The 15,277-nt window shown below is 41.2% G+C and overlaps 1 protein-coding gene and 1 long non-coding RNA gene across 3 annotated transcripts in view; one reads left to right on the top strand and one right to left on the bottom strand.

The window, feature by feature from the left end:
- Positions 1–1,216: 1,216 nt before the first annotated feature.
- Positions 1,217–15,277, bottom strand: part of LOC124115527 (nucleolin-like) — a 92,981-nt gene continuing 78,920 nt past the window's right edge. For both annotated transcript variants that reach the window (XM_046476551.2, XM_048387103.1), the window contains exons 8-11: positions 11,176–11,351; positions 9,901–10,033; positions 8,805–8,941; positions 1,217–1,584 (exon numbers count right to left, since the gene is read on the bottom strand). In XM_046476551.2, coding sequence (XP_046332507.2) covers positions 1,454–1,584; positions 8,805–8,941; positions 9,901–10,033; positions 11,176–11,351 — 577 coding nt within the window. In that variant the 3' untranslated portion in view covers positions 1,217–1,453. The remainder of the gene's footprint in view (positions 1,585–8,804; positions 8,942–9,900; positions 10,034–11,175; positions 11,352–15,277) is intronic.
- On the top strand, positions 1,743–3,285 carry LOC125375985. The gene is made up of 3 exons (XR_007218887.1): positions 1,743–2,569; positions 2,911–2,971; positions 3,214–3,285. It is a non-coding gene; the product is annotated as an uncharacterized LOC125375985 (long non-coding RNA).

Raw genomic sequence — 15,277 nt, 5'->3', positions numbered from 1 at the left:
TTATGTAGGAAAGCTACAGACCATACTACCATAAACAAAAATACAGGAAACAATCGAACCTCAACACCATGTCTACCTTGTACAGCAAAACTAAACTGATCATCATTTGACAACAGTTCTAAGCTAATTTCATAAATTTAATAAACTTTCAACTTGATTTTATAGACAACCAATCCAGTTCTAACTGTCTATACTTCAATGGTTCAGGAGCAAATGACTAATGATATATCTAACAATATCCTCATTATGGACACAGTATTAACCACTTGATCATAAGTTAAGGTGTAATAACATCTGTACATACTGTACAGGTTGTGAAACCTGCAAAATGTTTGTTTAATAGCAAAATAAACTCAGTATTAATTGTAATACAAACGAGTGTTAACTCTGCCAATTCAGCAGTCTGACTCCGACGAGGGTAGTCGTTTGCTCTGCTGTAAGCAGTTGCAAATTTAGTACCACTGCCAAAATATAAGTAGATAAAACATATGTTTCTAAACTTATTTTGGGTGATGTTGCTGCAGGAATCTGTTTATGAAAGATTTACATAAAATTATTTCATATCTATTGAACCCTAGTTGCAGTAATAAATGCCAAAATTGTATTTGTAGAGTGTAACTTATGAAATTGGAACTCAGGGCAAAAACTTGAAAGTACATATCTTCACATTGTTTGGTCTGACATGCTCAGAAATGGTTCTGGTGTATACTTAACAGTCATATGCATAATACTGCTTCAAAATGTCCAACATTTTCTGCCCAAAACTCTTTTAATGATCTTTTCTAACAAACCACCACCATCTACAACTTGGGTCGTGTCTGCTCCAAAATGACTTTCCCAATAATCGCATCTGCCTGAGCAGTTGTAGGTTGATAGGTGCGTTCATCTTAAAGTACAGTGTACAAACCGATAGCAATAGAAAATATTTTAGGAAATGACAATTATTTTGTGGCCTGTAATGAGTCTCAAAGTGAGCTACAATCATATTCTGTTAGCTTTAACTAATGAGAATGTATAGAAACAAAAGAAACAAAAACAATGACATTACAATCTGTTTCAGTCTTAGCCTGACTGTAACAGAAAGTAACACAAACTTAATTTTTGAAATGCTGACATTGCATCATTTTACTGATTGACTGATGCACCCTTTCATAAGCTGAACAGGTGTGGAATCAGATTTGTAAATGACAATCATCCTGGATCGTAATGGAAACAGTGACAATGGATAACTTTTAATCCACCAGTAGTTCAAAGCAGTCAAGAAACAACATTGGAATGCACCATGTAGATAATCATTATATTATGGACATGGCTTCAGGTTTTCATTCTTTTTCTAGACGTTGATATAGTTTTCTTGGGTTTATGGACAGGCAGACAGATGGATAACGTTACAGCACTGCCCCTGGTCCTGATAACATTCCAAAAGTCTTTACAGGACGGACAATAAAGTTTCTTAAAATTTTTTGTGTGTTCCTCTTCCGCCTCTTCCACCTCTGAAACCACCTCCCCGTCCACCACCATAGCCACCACCTCTTCCTCGTCCACCACGCCCACCTCCGAACCCTCCTCGACCTCTACCTCCTCCTGCAAGTTAACAAAACATAAAATCATTAATCAATGCATCTGTGCAACTGCCAGATAGTCACTTCCAAACAGTGACATTTTCCAACCTGACAATCACAGAGTATTAGGAATATAGCTGTGACATACGTTGTTTTTCCAAGAAAATAATACCCTCTCGTCCATACATTCACTGTTATGTCAGCTAATCCTGAGATCTCATGTATTGGGCATCAAAACTTTACAATTTGGTAGCAAGTTAGGTACAGGTCTTTCTCAATGACCCTGTCAAAATGGAACTTTTTAACCCTTTCGCCCCGACTGCCCGATTTATCGGGCAGCATAAACCGTGTCCCAGTACCCAGCTGCCCGAAAAATCGGGCGGCTATTGTCCAAGCCCCACACACGGCTGCCCGATAAATCGGGCGGCGCGACCGTGTTTACAAAATCGCTCTTTCAACTTCCTTTCTCGTGTGTAATCTCGTTCTAAATATGGAAACGAGATCTACACGTGATTGACACGTCATTCGATGGAATTTCCCAGTCTTTTTGGCGCGAAAATCGCGAATGTCACCTGTTTTCGCGACAGGTATTTTTCTCGCTTGAATCGTAAATCTAGTGTAATGGCGGCCAACTACGATTCGGATAGCGATCAGATGACTAACAACGACTCTATCGGGAATAATAATGTGTTTGATTTGAATAATTTACGTGAAGGGGAGAGGGAATTTCGTGAAGATTTTGGTGAAGATTTTGACGGTTTCGACGAGGTGTCCCCCCCCCCGCCAACTTTCAAGAATGGGAGTGGCAGAGGGACCACAACGGTGGAGACATGAGGGATTTTGAAGAGGCGACCGGACTCAAGAATATATATTGACACGGTGAGTGAAATATCGTGCTATTGATTTTTTCCAACTGTTTTACAATGATTCTGTGTTTGAACAGATTATCAGTGCGACGAATGAGAATGCAGCCTACAGGTGAACGAGCGATCACAACAACAACAAAGGTGAATGGCATGACGTATCTCTTTCTTTTTTTTAAAATTTAAGTTTCTGATCGCAATCCGAATTGTAGTTTGCCGGTTTGTGGTATGTCCTTATATTTCGCTCAATTTGAATAAAAATTTATTTCCATATTCATGTTTGTTTTCTTGTTTTTTACATCTTAATTTAAATTTTAGTAACTGTAATGATTATTTATTTATTAATTGATGTAATAATGTACTGATTTAATTTATTATGCAATTGTAAATAACAGTGTATTGTAAATATGTTATCACAACTTGTATATTTGCAGAACTTGAATTTACGATCTTTCCGTCCTGTTACAATTTTTCCCTCCTTTCAGATCAATCTGTGATATCCTCTCTGTGATGTCATTCTTATAGGAGCTGTGGTTCAATGTTCAGGTAATGTGATAAATTACTATTTAAAAACTTAAAAACTTAATTTTTGTTTCAAATCCTGAAAAAGAACAAAATAAATCAAATATTTGTGTTTTTACCTGTTAACGAGTTTACCTGCGTTAACAAGTTTACCTGTGTTAACGAGTTTACCTAAGAGGCTGTAAGTGTATCATAAGTAATATGTGACATCAGTATTGAAAACAAAGTCAGTACCAAGAGTTGTAAACTTGTTTATTTGTTTACAGATGTGCATGAAGAGAATTTACCTGTAACACCTGGGATTACCTGTGCCGTCCAAGATGACAAGACCACTGTGTTATGTTTACCTTGTATCTGTGATTTATTTTTGTGATTTGTAATACAATTTGAGCCAAAATTCATTGTCTGTTTTCATTTTTTCAGTGTTTTCAAGTTTTATTTCACTTGTAAACACCTGTAATTAGAAAATAACAAAGGTTAGAGACAATAACAACAAAGAATATTAAAGTATACTTAATCCTCTTTACAATGGTATATGATAAATGTATATTAAAAGCAAGTTTCTGGTAGAAAAAGTGCATCAAAAATGATAGTGTGATTTTCCAATAATACTGCCAGGGAGGCCAGTGTACAGGCCTTGTCAGTGTCAGGGACTGCAGGGTCTCAAGGGACATAACTCTGGGGCAGCCAGTGATGAAAGAGTTAATCAGCTCAAATGGATTGCTGTGGATTGCTATGCAGTTTTAACAGCTTAACCTTAGTTGACACTGACCAAGGTCATCAGCCATGTTGTTGGACCATTCTGAGCGCCTGATCGATATTTATAAACCCCTTATGCAACAGGTTTATTTTTGTCATGCACACAATCGATACCAATTTGAAAATGTATTTATATGTTCTGTATTTTGTTCCAATTTAGAAGTAATATTATTTCATCAATGAGGAGCTTGATTAAAATGATCTTCTATTGATGTCCTCCAGTGGACACTGCAATGCCTTGAGGTTGGAGCAGACAAATGTCTTGTACTGGCTTGATTCTATCTAATCTTGGGTTCTTGTACCCCTTAGTCGACAGAATAGTTGATGTATGCACAAAGACATACAAGTTATAAATTTTCATAAAATCAGACGTCCACCTCACAAACCCAAGAGTTGGTTCTCAGTTGAATTCTGGAAGTCTTGAATCCAAGTCAGTAGTAAGAGTAAGGTTAACAGGATTGAGTCCCAGAAGACGGTGAACCTGCTAAAACAAAATGATACTCCCCTCTGCCGTCAAGACTTGCCTTCCCTTCAGTATTTGCACGGAAACGTACCCCTCTACGGGCAAATTCCGGCTGTCTGGTGGTATCCTTGGCTTCCGTATAAGATTGGAAACACCTGTCTTTACGTTGACCACTATCAGCTTGGTGAGACAACTACATCTACTGGATGGAACGAACTTCTTTTGTGAGGCACAAAAAGAAGCATCCCTGGATCCAACCCAGACTTCTTTGAATTTGGTGCAATGGTAGTTTTCTTGTCTGACCTCCTGTCATTTGAAAAATCGAATGAGGAAATAAGGCGACTCATGATCAACTTGTCAGTTTGTTCCGAAACCCCCTTATTTTGAACCTGAGATAACAAATGCAGTCTTTACAGAGAGGTGATTTGTGTGGTTATCAACAATTGTGTGGAGAGCTCCTGCATACATAGAGTCCATCTGGTCAGTACAAATGGTAATAAGAGCCTTTGGTGGTATACCCTTGTGAATGTGAGTGAGTTGGGTTTAACACCACTTTTAACAGTATTCAAGTTATATCACGGCGTGTCAATTAATTTTGGGAGGAAAGCCCGAAGTGATGCAGGTCTCAGACATTTACCTCTTCGGTGAAACCCAAGAGCACGGGTATGGTGCTGACAAGCCTTGAACCGGGATTCAAACCCACAATCATAGGTTTCTGGCATGCCCAAGGGACGCAACTCCGCACAGCGAATCACGGCACCTTAGACTACTGGGCCACCTGTGCCCCCAGTATACCCTCGTAAGGAACTCTCCGAAGTAATACATGGCGTTCACCAGCAATAAACCAATCACATATGCTGCCATATCCATGGTGTGACAGTTGACCACATCAGATCTCTAAACCTCATCAAATGAACAGGCATGGACATGTTGAGGGACCTGACTGGCTTATAGAATAAAACATCTAACATGAATCCGGCATGGGAGTCATGTGTATGTCAGTTTAATTAAGGGAGAGGTATTTTTTTTGTCACTCCTAGGCTTTTAAACCACTCATTTGCCTGGTCAACAACCTGATTGACACAGATAGACCAAGGTTACATAATTTATCTATGCCCATCAATGGGAACAGGACCAAGACATCCTGTATACTCTAACTTATCAGGTACAGATGGTTCCTCTACCTGGGGTTTAAGGTCTGGCATCAGGTAGCAAAGCTCCTCTAATAAATCAAAGAATGAGTGGCCAGGAGAATAGCCTGTATAGAATATATACAAGGACCCCACACAACGATCAATATGACTCTGATCTGAATCCAACTCTGGATAAGTGTGACATTCCTCTGAACCTTGTCTTGTTAAAAAAACTGATGGTTTGTTTATCCCCCTAGTTGACTGTGCACTAATTTAGACCTGATTGTTACATGTATGGTCAAATTTTGTCCATCCAAATGAATGAGGTCTTAATCTGACACTGATTCATCGAGAACCTCACTGCTGGTAGCACTCAGCAGTCTTTTATCAATAATTACTTAACTCCTCTGGCCAACTCCTTTATATGACATCTGTATACTTCAAGGCTTTTTAAAGCAATGAAATATTGGAAAATTTAGCATAAAATGGATATGTATATATGCTTATTCTATTCAGCTTAATTTAAAATTTGTTTATAAAATTTAAAATACTGTCTAATGACTAAAAGACAGGAACTCATATGATCAACCAGTGTTAACAATCACGATACGTTTCTAAAAAAAAAACAGCATGAGATCGGGAATACATGCTGAACGTTTTACCCCCGTATGTCATCTATCTTTATAGAACGATTGCATAACTGTTAACACATAAGCGAAATGGCTGACAATTTAAAAATCAATCCTTGACTGGCATCGCTTCTTCAAACAAAACAACACTTTCTCCCACGGAAAATAGTGTTCTCCAGGTTTGGTAACTATTTTAAAGCTTCATCAATGTTATCAAACACATTTGAGAAATTGAGTACATGAAGCAAATGGCGACACGAGGAACGATGGACAATATTCAATAGCAAGGATCTTAGAACAAAAACTGGGGAGGTCAGGTAGCCTTGTGGTTAAAGCGTTTGCTCGTCACGCCGAAGACCCGTGTTCTATTCACGACCTGGGATATTAATGGAATATTGCTAAAAGCTAAAAGCAGCCTAAAACCATACTCACTCACTTGAACAAAAACCCTACATAAAAAATACCAAGGCACAGTTGAGCAGAATAAAGGTTGGGGACACCGTTCATAGTTTTATGAACGGCAGCACCTAATGGCAACTTCAGATGAGCTAAACCACCCTCCAAAAGGGTCTTAATCTGGGAAAACATGAATTATATAAAAAAAACAGTAGGTAATGTTCCATCATTTATTCTGTATATTCAGACATAAAACACGTAAGGATCACGTGTGTATACCAGTTTATCTATCTGCATGAACTGGGGTGAGAGTTGTTGCACCAACACCAACAGACCTAACTTGTTAATTCCAGAAAGCACCCTTCAATGATCGCGAAGAGGGTGCAGTTACTGTGTAGAGCCATCGTGGAAGCAACCGCTCGAGTCTCGCGGGGATTGGTCATAGTAGGTGGAGGCAGCCCAGATAAAGTAAACACTCGAAGGTAGATTGAGTGCTGCCCAAATTTCCTAGGCAGACACAGTAGAAATGCGGGATGAAAAGCCGCTTTCGAGAGCGTCTGCGTAGGCGAGTGCAACCAGATACAGTGGAAGCGCTCGAACTGGGCACAGGGAGAGATCTTCATGGTCATCCTATCCTGGGATTGATGAAAGCAGGGGGAATTGCAAATAACAGGTTGACAGGGAGGTTGATTTGCCATAAAATCCCAACGAAGGCAGAGGAACACCTGACCACTTCCGCATCTCTCATAAACACATGAATTTTGATAACGCCAGCTGCAGTAGCCAAGCCAACAGCATGACAGTTAGTGTGACAATCTCAAAGTCCTTCTCCGCCAGTTGCTCATAATCACGGATACTGGATGTTGTAAAATGACAATCAGGTCCCACAAAGGTGGGCGAAACGAAAGGCTTGATCTACTAGTTTGTATGAGCAGAGTGATTGAGTTCCTCAACTGTGGAAACCTTTGCACCTAGAAGTGGTGGCAAACAGAGTCAGGTAGGAGGTAGGAGTTGAAATGTCAAGAGCGTGACAAAAGGTCTCGAACTTCGCTGTCCCCTTCATCCTTTTCCGCGTCCATCAAAGGGATTAGGCGGGAGGAGGGAAAATCTCGAAGATCGCGTTGGACAGTTCCGATCCTTCTGATCTCGATCCTACAGTTGTTGCAAGAAATCCACAGTTACTCTGTACCTCTTGATCTGTACCGCTGGATCGCATCTGCAAATAGGATACGGGAAGGCCATGGTTGCGACCAATGATGGCGACGTTCAGCTGTCATGGAACCAGAATGATGGGAGAGAAGGTCCAGGATCTGCGCGAGTTTATCCAGCATAAAGAGGACCAATCCTTGAATGAAGTTGTCCTCATGGCATTGAAGAAAGAGGTGGAGAGCGCATCCGTTTCTGACAGAATTGTAAACACAAACTGTAGTGTACGGCGTACTGTGGCATCCAAGTGTGTGAGGTCCAGATCTTCAATCATGAAGGATGAAACACAGAGCTTCTGTAACAGCAAATATACTTCGCAAAGGCTGTATACAGGTTAGAGCAAATGTCCAATAATACTGGTCAGGCAGGGAGCGCAATATTGCATGAGCTGGCTGCTACCACAAACCCTGCGAGTCGATCCACATTTGTACGATGTAACTTTAACTTGTCAGCGATCCAATGAAGGACTGATTCAGGGTCTGTGGGTTCAAAAGTGCCGAGGTGGATTGTGACCAGTGATGGTCAAGCGCACCAGGTGGGAGAGAACTGTCAGCTGGTAGATCCGGTGGAGTAGGGTCGCCTGACACAGAAACCAGACCACCCAACCAGGGAGGGGCCGAGTGAGAAATACACTGTTAAGCATCCCATCCCTGTCTGCGATCTGCGTAGACGTCGATAATCGACAGTGGACTCACAGTGTTTGTTATCAGCTGATCGTACATTGGGAGAGCAAGAGTGGTGACCCGATCTTGAATGCCAACCCTGGGAGCAGGAATCCGCTGGAGACACTATGGAGGTAGATGCTGAAAGCAGAATCAATGTGAGTCCAACAAGCACTGCCCATGACAATCTCAGCACAAAGTGTGAGGGTCAGATGTTGAGTATGTACATCGGCATTCTGAACATGCCGGACCTAGACGGTCGGGGCGAACCGGGATTTTAACCCAAAATCATAGGTTTCTGGCACGCCCAAGGGATGCAACTCTGCACAGCGAATTGCGGCGCTTAGACGACTGGGCCACCCGTGCCCGAGTGGCGATGAAAAAGAGAATGAGTTAGCAGAGGTATACACATGGTCAGCTCCAGCAAGCTTGCCATGAGCACATAATTGACCCAGTTGCCAGACGAAACCATTGAGGTGCTGTGGTGTGTTCGGTTGAATGTTTTTGTTTTAGAAGCTGAAAACATGGTTCAAGCGTGTTTCAATACTGGATCGAACCAGAAGATATGCAAAGTATGAGATAACATAAGATAAAACATTTAGAACTTACCAAAACTCTTGCGTTCACCATTAGACTTCTCTGAAGCAAAATCAACAAACACCTCTCTGCCCATGATTTCCTGACCCTGCATACTATCATATGCCTTAGAAGCATCATCTGCAGTGCTGAACTCCACAAAACCAAACCTATATGTACAAAAGAGATGGTATTGCTAAGTTCAAAGTAATAAATACATGCAGGTCTTTTCAAAGCACTGCCACCAACAAAACAGAGCAACATCACAAACAAAAAACGTATATGCTTATTCCTTCATCAGTTGAATGAATGCTATGAGACAGAGAGCATATATATGTACATGTAAGAACAACAAAAGTAATAAGATAACAAAAGGTGGAAATTTAACAAGGGAAGCCAACAGATAATTGGTGCTGATAGGTGATTAGCAATAGACAATGGAAGCCAACACTTCACAGTAATTAGCGTTGATAGTTTTCACTGAGTGGTAATTGGTAATTGGCAATGGGCAATGGGCAAACGGGATACTGGGGGTTATTAGCACAGATAGGTAATAGAATGGAAATAGCAATGGGCAAATGGAAGCCAGCTAGATAATTAGCACCAACAAAGATCAAAGCAATATGTCTCAAGCACGAGGCAGATGGGTTCCCAGGTGATGGTGTCTCCTGATTTCAATGGCTTCTTCCTTTGTCGCCAGTTGTTATTCTTGGTAGACAGGACATGGGCTTCCCACATGATGGCATGGTCTTGGCTCTTGAGGATGTGTTCAGAATTAGCGGTCGAGTTTGTTGACAGAGGTCTGGTGGCCACAGTTGCAGGGGATCTGGTATATGCATCCTCGGGGGTTGGGACTTGCAATGCCTGTGCCTCTGCCGTTGCTTTTATCTTTGTCGGTGCTAATTATCTTTGATTTTAGATCTGCCAGTCATGGGTGAAAATTCCTACAAAACATTTCAGGTCAAACAAACGGTTCTAGAGCTGGTGTCAAAATAATAAGTTTACAAACAATGACTCGCAACTGTCTTTCTGCGTCATATGGCCAAACAATTAGTGATAACATCATTGTTTTAAATTTTAATGAAAGGGCTCCGGAGAGCCGAGACAATTTTGTCTGCACATAACATACCCTCTCGGCTTTCCAGAGTCTGCATGTGTCATTATTCTTGCAGATGTAGAATTCTCAAATTCCTGTTTTAAGGAACTTTCATCTAATTGGAATGACAAATTTCTCACGAAGAGGATCTTAGAGGAGCCACGTTCTGGAATCATAAAAGTAACATATATTTGATAACAAAACAAAGAAACAGGTCTTTTGCTTAATCAATAGGGCAAACAAGAGCCTCATGATAAATGCTGGAAACTTGTATTGCTCTTAACCCCTCCCAAAGGATGCTTAGTGCAATGACTCCCCAGGCCTGCAGATCCGGAATGGGAGTCAGAGAGGCATATGAACGTTTAGAAATGGGATAAAGGGATAAGGATTATGTTGGTGAATCTATAATTCAAGATAAAGCAAAACAATGGCGCCACTCCAGGAGAACTGAAAGTATGCCTTGAAATCTACCGTTGCATCCAGATCTAGTAATAATCTCTCATAACATGATGTTAGGTCTTCGAAAATTCACTTTGTTAGTTGTCTCGAACCCCGGATGACTTGAACTTTTTTTCCTATGAGTTCAACACAACAAAGATCAACTGTATATGACGAGGCCCTGCAAAATAATCATTTCTTGACAAGACAATTCCAGTGAAGATTAATTGTGAGCAATGGTGAGTTATGGCTCAGTGAGACCACCCCAACAATTCTGTAGCTCTTACAGGAACAAATTCCAACCTGGAATATGGCCATATTGGTGGCCAACAAGATCAGTTGTCATTGTAAGTTTCAGCTTCACTGTTCAAGTGACTTCTGATGGACAATGGAGCATGGACAGTACAGGACTCATACACAACGCCATACAAAAGCTCACTTGAAAAGGGTTGTTTCAAATATTCAGACATTAAAAATTTTTAATAGGACTTGAACGTCTTGAACAAATTGGGATGTCATCGTTGATGGTCTCACACATGTGAAGGCCCCTGCAGTCTGAGGAAATGATGTTTACAGAGCCAAAAAGGCATTTTGAGAGAAAATAAGCATGGCCCAAACAATGGACAAAAACAAGGTCAAGAAGATGGTATTTACAGACGAGGAAATGCATTGAGACATTTTTGTAACTTGGTCCAAAGTTAATGTCTAAATCATGGCAAAAAAAAGTAGATGTGTATTGCACTATGAAGTGCGACGTGGTGTCTCAAAGCAATGGGCCACTTGGCACCGGGTTCAGGAGAAGTCCTAAGTAAAAGACATTTTTAGAGATTGCACCAGAAGCCTGCTTCATGGTGTTGAAATTGTAATTACCTGCTGATTTCTGTCTGTTGTTGCCCCTATTCTGGCCGCCTGATGGAGATCTAAAGCTGTCTCCTTTCTGTCTTGGTCTATCCAGATAAATGGCCTGGCCTTCAAGGTCCTCCCCTTGTTTCTCTTCTAAGGCTGTGGTGGCTTGTTCGGCGGTACCAAACACTATATAGGCAAATCTGAAAAATATGTCAACTTTTATGTGCCTGTGTGTATGTGTTATATGACTGAGTTTTTTTTAACAATGCAATTGTACATTGTTTCTGTTTTAAGATTCAGTAGAAGTTCATAGCATTGTGTTTTGAAAGTGCTTAGTTAACAGGAATGTGGCACCATCTACTGTAAGTGGTGGTGTGGATGTTACTAATTTAGATGCTTTTGGTGTCAAGTGTAATCTGGAATGGTCAAGTGTAGCATAACTTATCCAGCAGTGAAGAGAACCTTCCAGAAGGAATTTAGACAATATAAGGGGGTATGAGTATCCCTAGCAGATCTCCAAATTACATCCGTACCAGCTTTTGTGTTAAGATCATTGTTGGAAGTTTGACTACTGTTGCTGCGACGTGAATATTATTATCAGTGACTCATTTGTTAATACCACCATTATATTTTATACTGCTGTAATATACAGGTATTTTTCATATTTCTGTCAGTAAGAGTTTTGTGGGATCAATCAAATTGTAAATGTTGTATGCAGTACAGCATACAATCTTGAACATATACCTAATCGCAACATAAATTAACGTATAACAACTATTCTTACGGACAGTTTGTTTAATGTGCAAGAACAATATGTTCCTAATAGGCTTTTTCGATTGAGCAACTTCACAGTTCATATATTCGTGAGGTTGTTCCATGCACTAATTGTTGTAATACAATGGCTTATTTTTGCCTTGTAGAGTTACAAATATTGCATGTAGGGATATCTAAATGCATTGTATATACTGTATATCGCTGTGCATAAGGAAAGTTTTTCGTACCTAGAATTAGGGGGCTTTCAAAGAGGGTTGTCACATGGTTGAACTGTTTTGATGTTTTTTGCCCCCAACACAAAGACATTACTGCGAGCATGTAACACCGGAAATGCCACGTAAACAAATCTGTACTGAAGTACACAAACTGATCATGTAATTACACTCTGGTTATAAAGAGAGTTCATTATGTATCCGGATTTTCTAATCTATTTTATTAACTTTATTCAAAATTTCATTCAATATTGTTTACATTCATTTTGGCGAAATCGTATATGAAGTGATCTGAAGATCGCACAACTCACCGTTATTTACAGCAACCACGGTCATATTGCCGCAATTGACACCTTAATGCCATACATTGACTCGCTGAAAGTCATTTGTTGTAGTTGACTATTATATGTCAACAAAGTTTTTGCAATGGCCAGCAAGGGAGCATCAACGGTGATTGGTAAAATTGTTCCATACGAAAAAATATCTGGCAATAGATGCCAAAAAGTAGGCTTCATCTAATTTTACTTGTTAAAATGTTGTTTGTTACAAAGCCCAAACAGCCGATGCTTCTGTAGTCGAGGCAACATCACTCCAAAGAGGAGTCTTTCTTAAGACTAACTACTTAAGGTCTGATTTGTTACCCTTAATTGTTTTTGCACCAGGAGATTCTGAGAAAACGTGTGTACAGCTGTTGGCTGCTTCCGGTTAGTTTACGAGCAAATACACACGGTAATCTTAATATCCGCATAAAACACAATGCCTAGCAGAACAGAAAATTTAATTTAATCAGTAAATCATGTCTAGTGATGTTTTATCTCAAATTTCAAATCTGAATTGACCAAGTTTAATTGTTATGACCTCTTCGTTTCCCTGAATTCGCTGAAGGAATACAACGTAAAAAAATTCTGCGAAAGACAAACACATTTTTATTGCAAATGTAGGGATTGTGTATGCACTGGTGATGTGCTTTATTCCGATTCGCTTTACAGACAGGGTACTGTAAATCTTGATATTAACGCGAGCGTGAATTAAATGCGAAAAATGCGAGTGGTCTTTTCTCGCATTATTCAACATCGCATTTATATCAACAATAAGACATTTTGGAGAGCAGAAATACCAACTTAGACATACGCTGAAAACAAACAACTATGTATTCCACATCACTGTTTATTGAGCAGCACTTGTAACAAGTATATAAACAATGTCATTCAAACACTAACTACATCCTGTGAATTGTCACTGCTGGGGTCAAGACAAGCATTCTACTCATGTCATCACTGATCACACCTGCAAGTCCAGACAGACGCCACCTAACACAGTGTCTTTGCTCTTAGCGACTGTGTCAAAGACCGACAGATGTCATGACCACACATTTCACACAGGCCTCAGGGCAACTTAGTATTCCTATACGAGTCTGTTGTAGCATTTTTAAAAGGTATGTTTTGAGTCCAGAGCACTTTTGAGGGTTGAAGGGAATATTGAGGCACCTGCATGAGAGGGATCAAGGGAAGAGAGTTCCATAGTGAGGCACCTGCATGAGAGGGATCAAGGGAAGAGAGTTCCATAGTGAGGCACCTGCATGAGAGGGATCAAGGGAAGAGAGTTCCATAGTGAGGCACCTGCATGAGAGGGATCAAGGGAAGAGAGTTCCATAGTGAGGCACCTGCATGAGAGGGATCAAGGGAAGAGAGTTCCATAGTGAGGCAGCTGCATGAGAGACGGGTTACGGGAAGCATTCCATCGTGAGGCACCTGCATCAGACGGATCAAGGGAAGAGAGATCCATAGTGATGCACCTGCATGAGAGACGGGTTTAGGGGAGGCGTTCCATCGTGAGGCACCTGCATGAGAGACGGGTCAAGGAAAGAGCTCCATAATGAGGCACCTGCATGAGAGACGGATCAAGGGAAGAGAGCTCCATAGTGAGGCACCTGCATGAGTGAGTGAGTGAGTGAGTTTGGTTTGACGCCGCTTTTAACAGTATTCCAGTTATATCGCGGCGAGTCAGCTTAATGTGGGAGGAAAGCCCGAAGTGATGCAGGTCTCAGACGTTTACCACTTCGGTGAAACCCATGAGCACAGGTATGGTGCTGACAAACCTAGAAACATAATTGGGGCGAACCAGGTTTCGAACCTACAATCATAGGTTTCTGGCGTGCCCAAGGGATGCAACTCTGCACAGCGAATCGCGGCGCCCTAGACAACTGGGCCACCCATGCCCACTGCACCTGCATGAGAGACGGGCCAAGGGAAGAGTTTCATAGTGAGGCACCTGCATGAGAGACGGGTCAAGGGAAGAGTTTCATTGTGAGGCACCTGCATGAGAGACGGGCCAAGGGAAGAGTTTCATAGTGAGGCACCTGCATGAGAGACGGGTCAAGGGAAGAGTTTCATTGTGAGGCACCTGCATGAGAGACGGGCCAAGGGAAGAGTTTCATAGTGAGGCACCTGCATGAGAGACGGGTCAAGGGAAGAGTTTCATTGTGAGGCACCTGCATGAGAGACGGGCCAAGGGAAGAGTTTCATAGTGAGGCACCTGCATGAGAGACGGGCCAAGGGAAGAGTTTCATAGTGAGGCACCTGCATGAGAGACGGGTCAAGGGAAGAGTTTCATTGTGAGGCACCTGCATGAGAGACGGGTCAAGGGAAGAGTTTCATTGTGAGGCACCTGCATGAGAGACGGGTCAAGGGAAGAGTTCCATTGTGAGGCACCTGCATGAGAGACGGGTCAAGGGAAGAGTTTCATAGTTAGTTTCATAATCAATCCTCTTGCAGGATGCTATTGACATCAAGATGGGGGTAGATATGTGACCGAAGCTTTGTCAATGTTATTATTTTGGCAGCTCTATTCAGTGTCTTCTGCAGTCGGTTCAACTGATCAGATAAACCCACAAATAGGCTACTGCAATAGTCCAGGCAAGGCAAGACAAGAAGAGTGATCTTGCCAGGGCGGCTGTAGCTTTTGTAGTGATACAGATTGATCAAATGTTTTTCAAATGAAAATGGCATGTCTTACAGAGACAATTTACATGTTTTTCCATAGTTAGGGAGGAATGAATAAAAACACCACGGCTTTTGACAAGTGGGGAAAATGGAATCAAAGATTGTGCAAATGTGAGCTGAGATTTGTTGTCTTGAAGG

This window comes from Haliotis rufescens, unplaced genomic scaffold (assembly GCF_023055435.1).
Source record: "Haliotis rufescens isolate VD_foot unplaced genomic scaffold, xgHalRufe1.0.p SCAF_65, whole genome shotgun sequence".
Lineage (NCBI taxonomy): Eukaryota > Metazoa > Mollusca > Gastropoda > Lepetellida > Haliotidae > Haliotis > Haliotis rufescens.
This window is presented reverse-complemented; position numbering and strand designations above follow the sequence as displayed.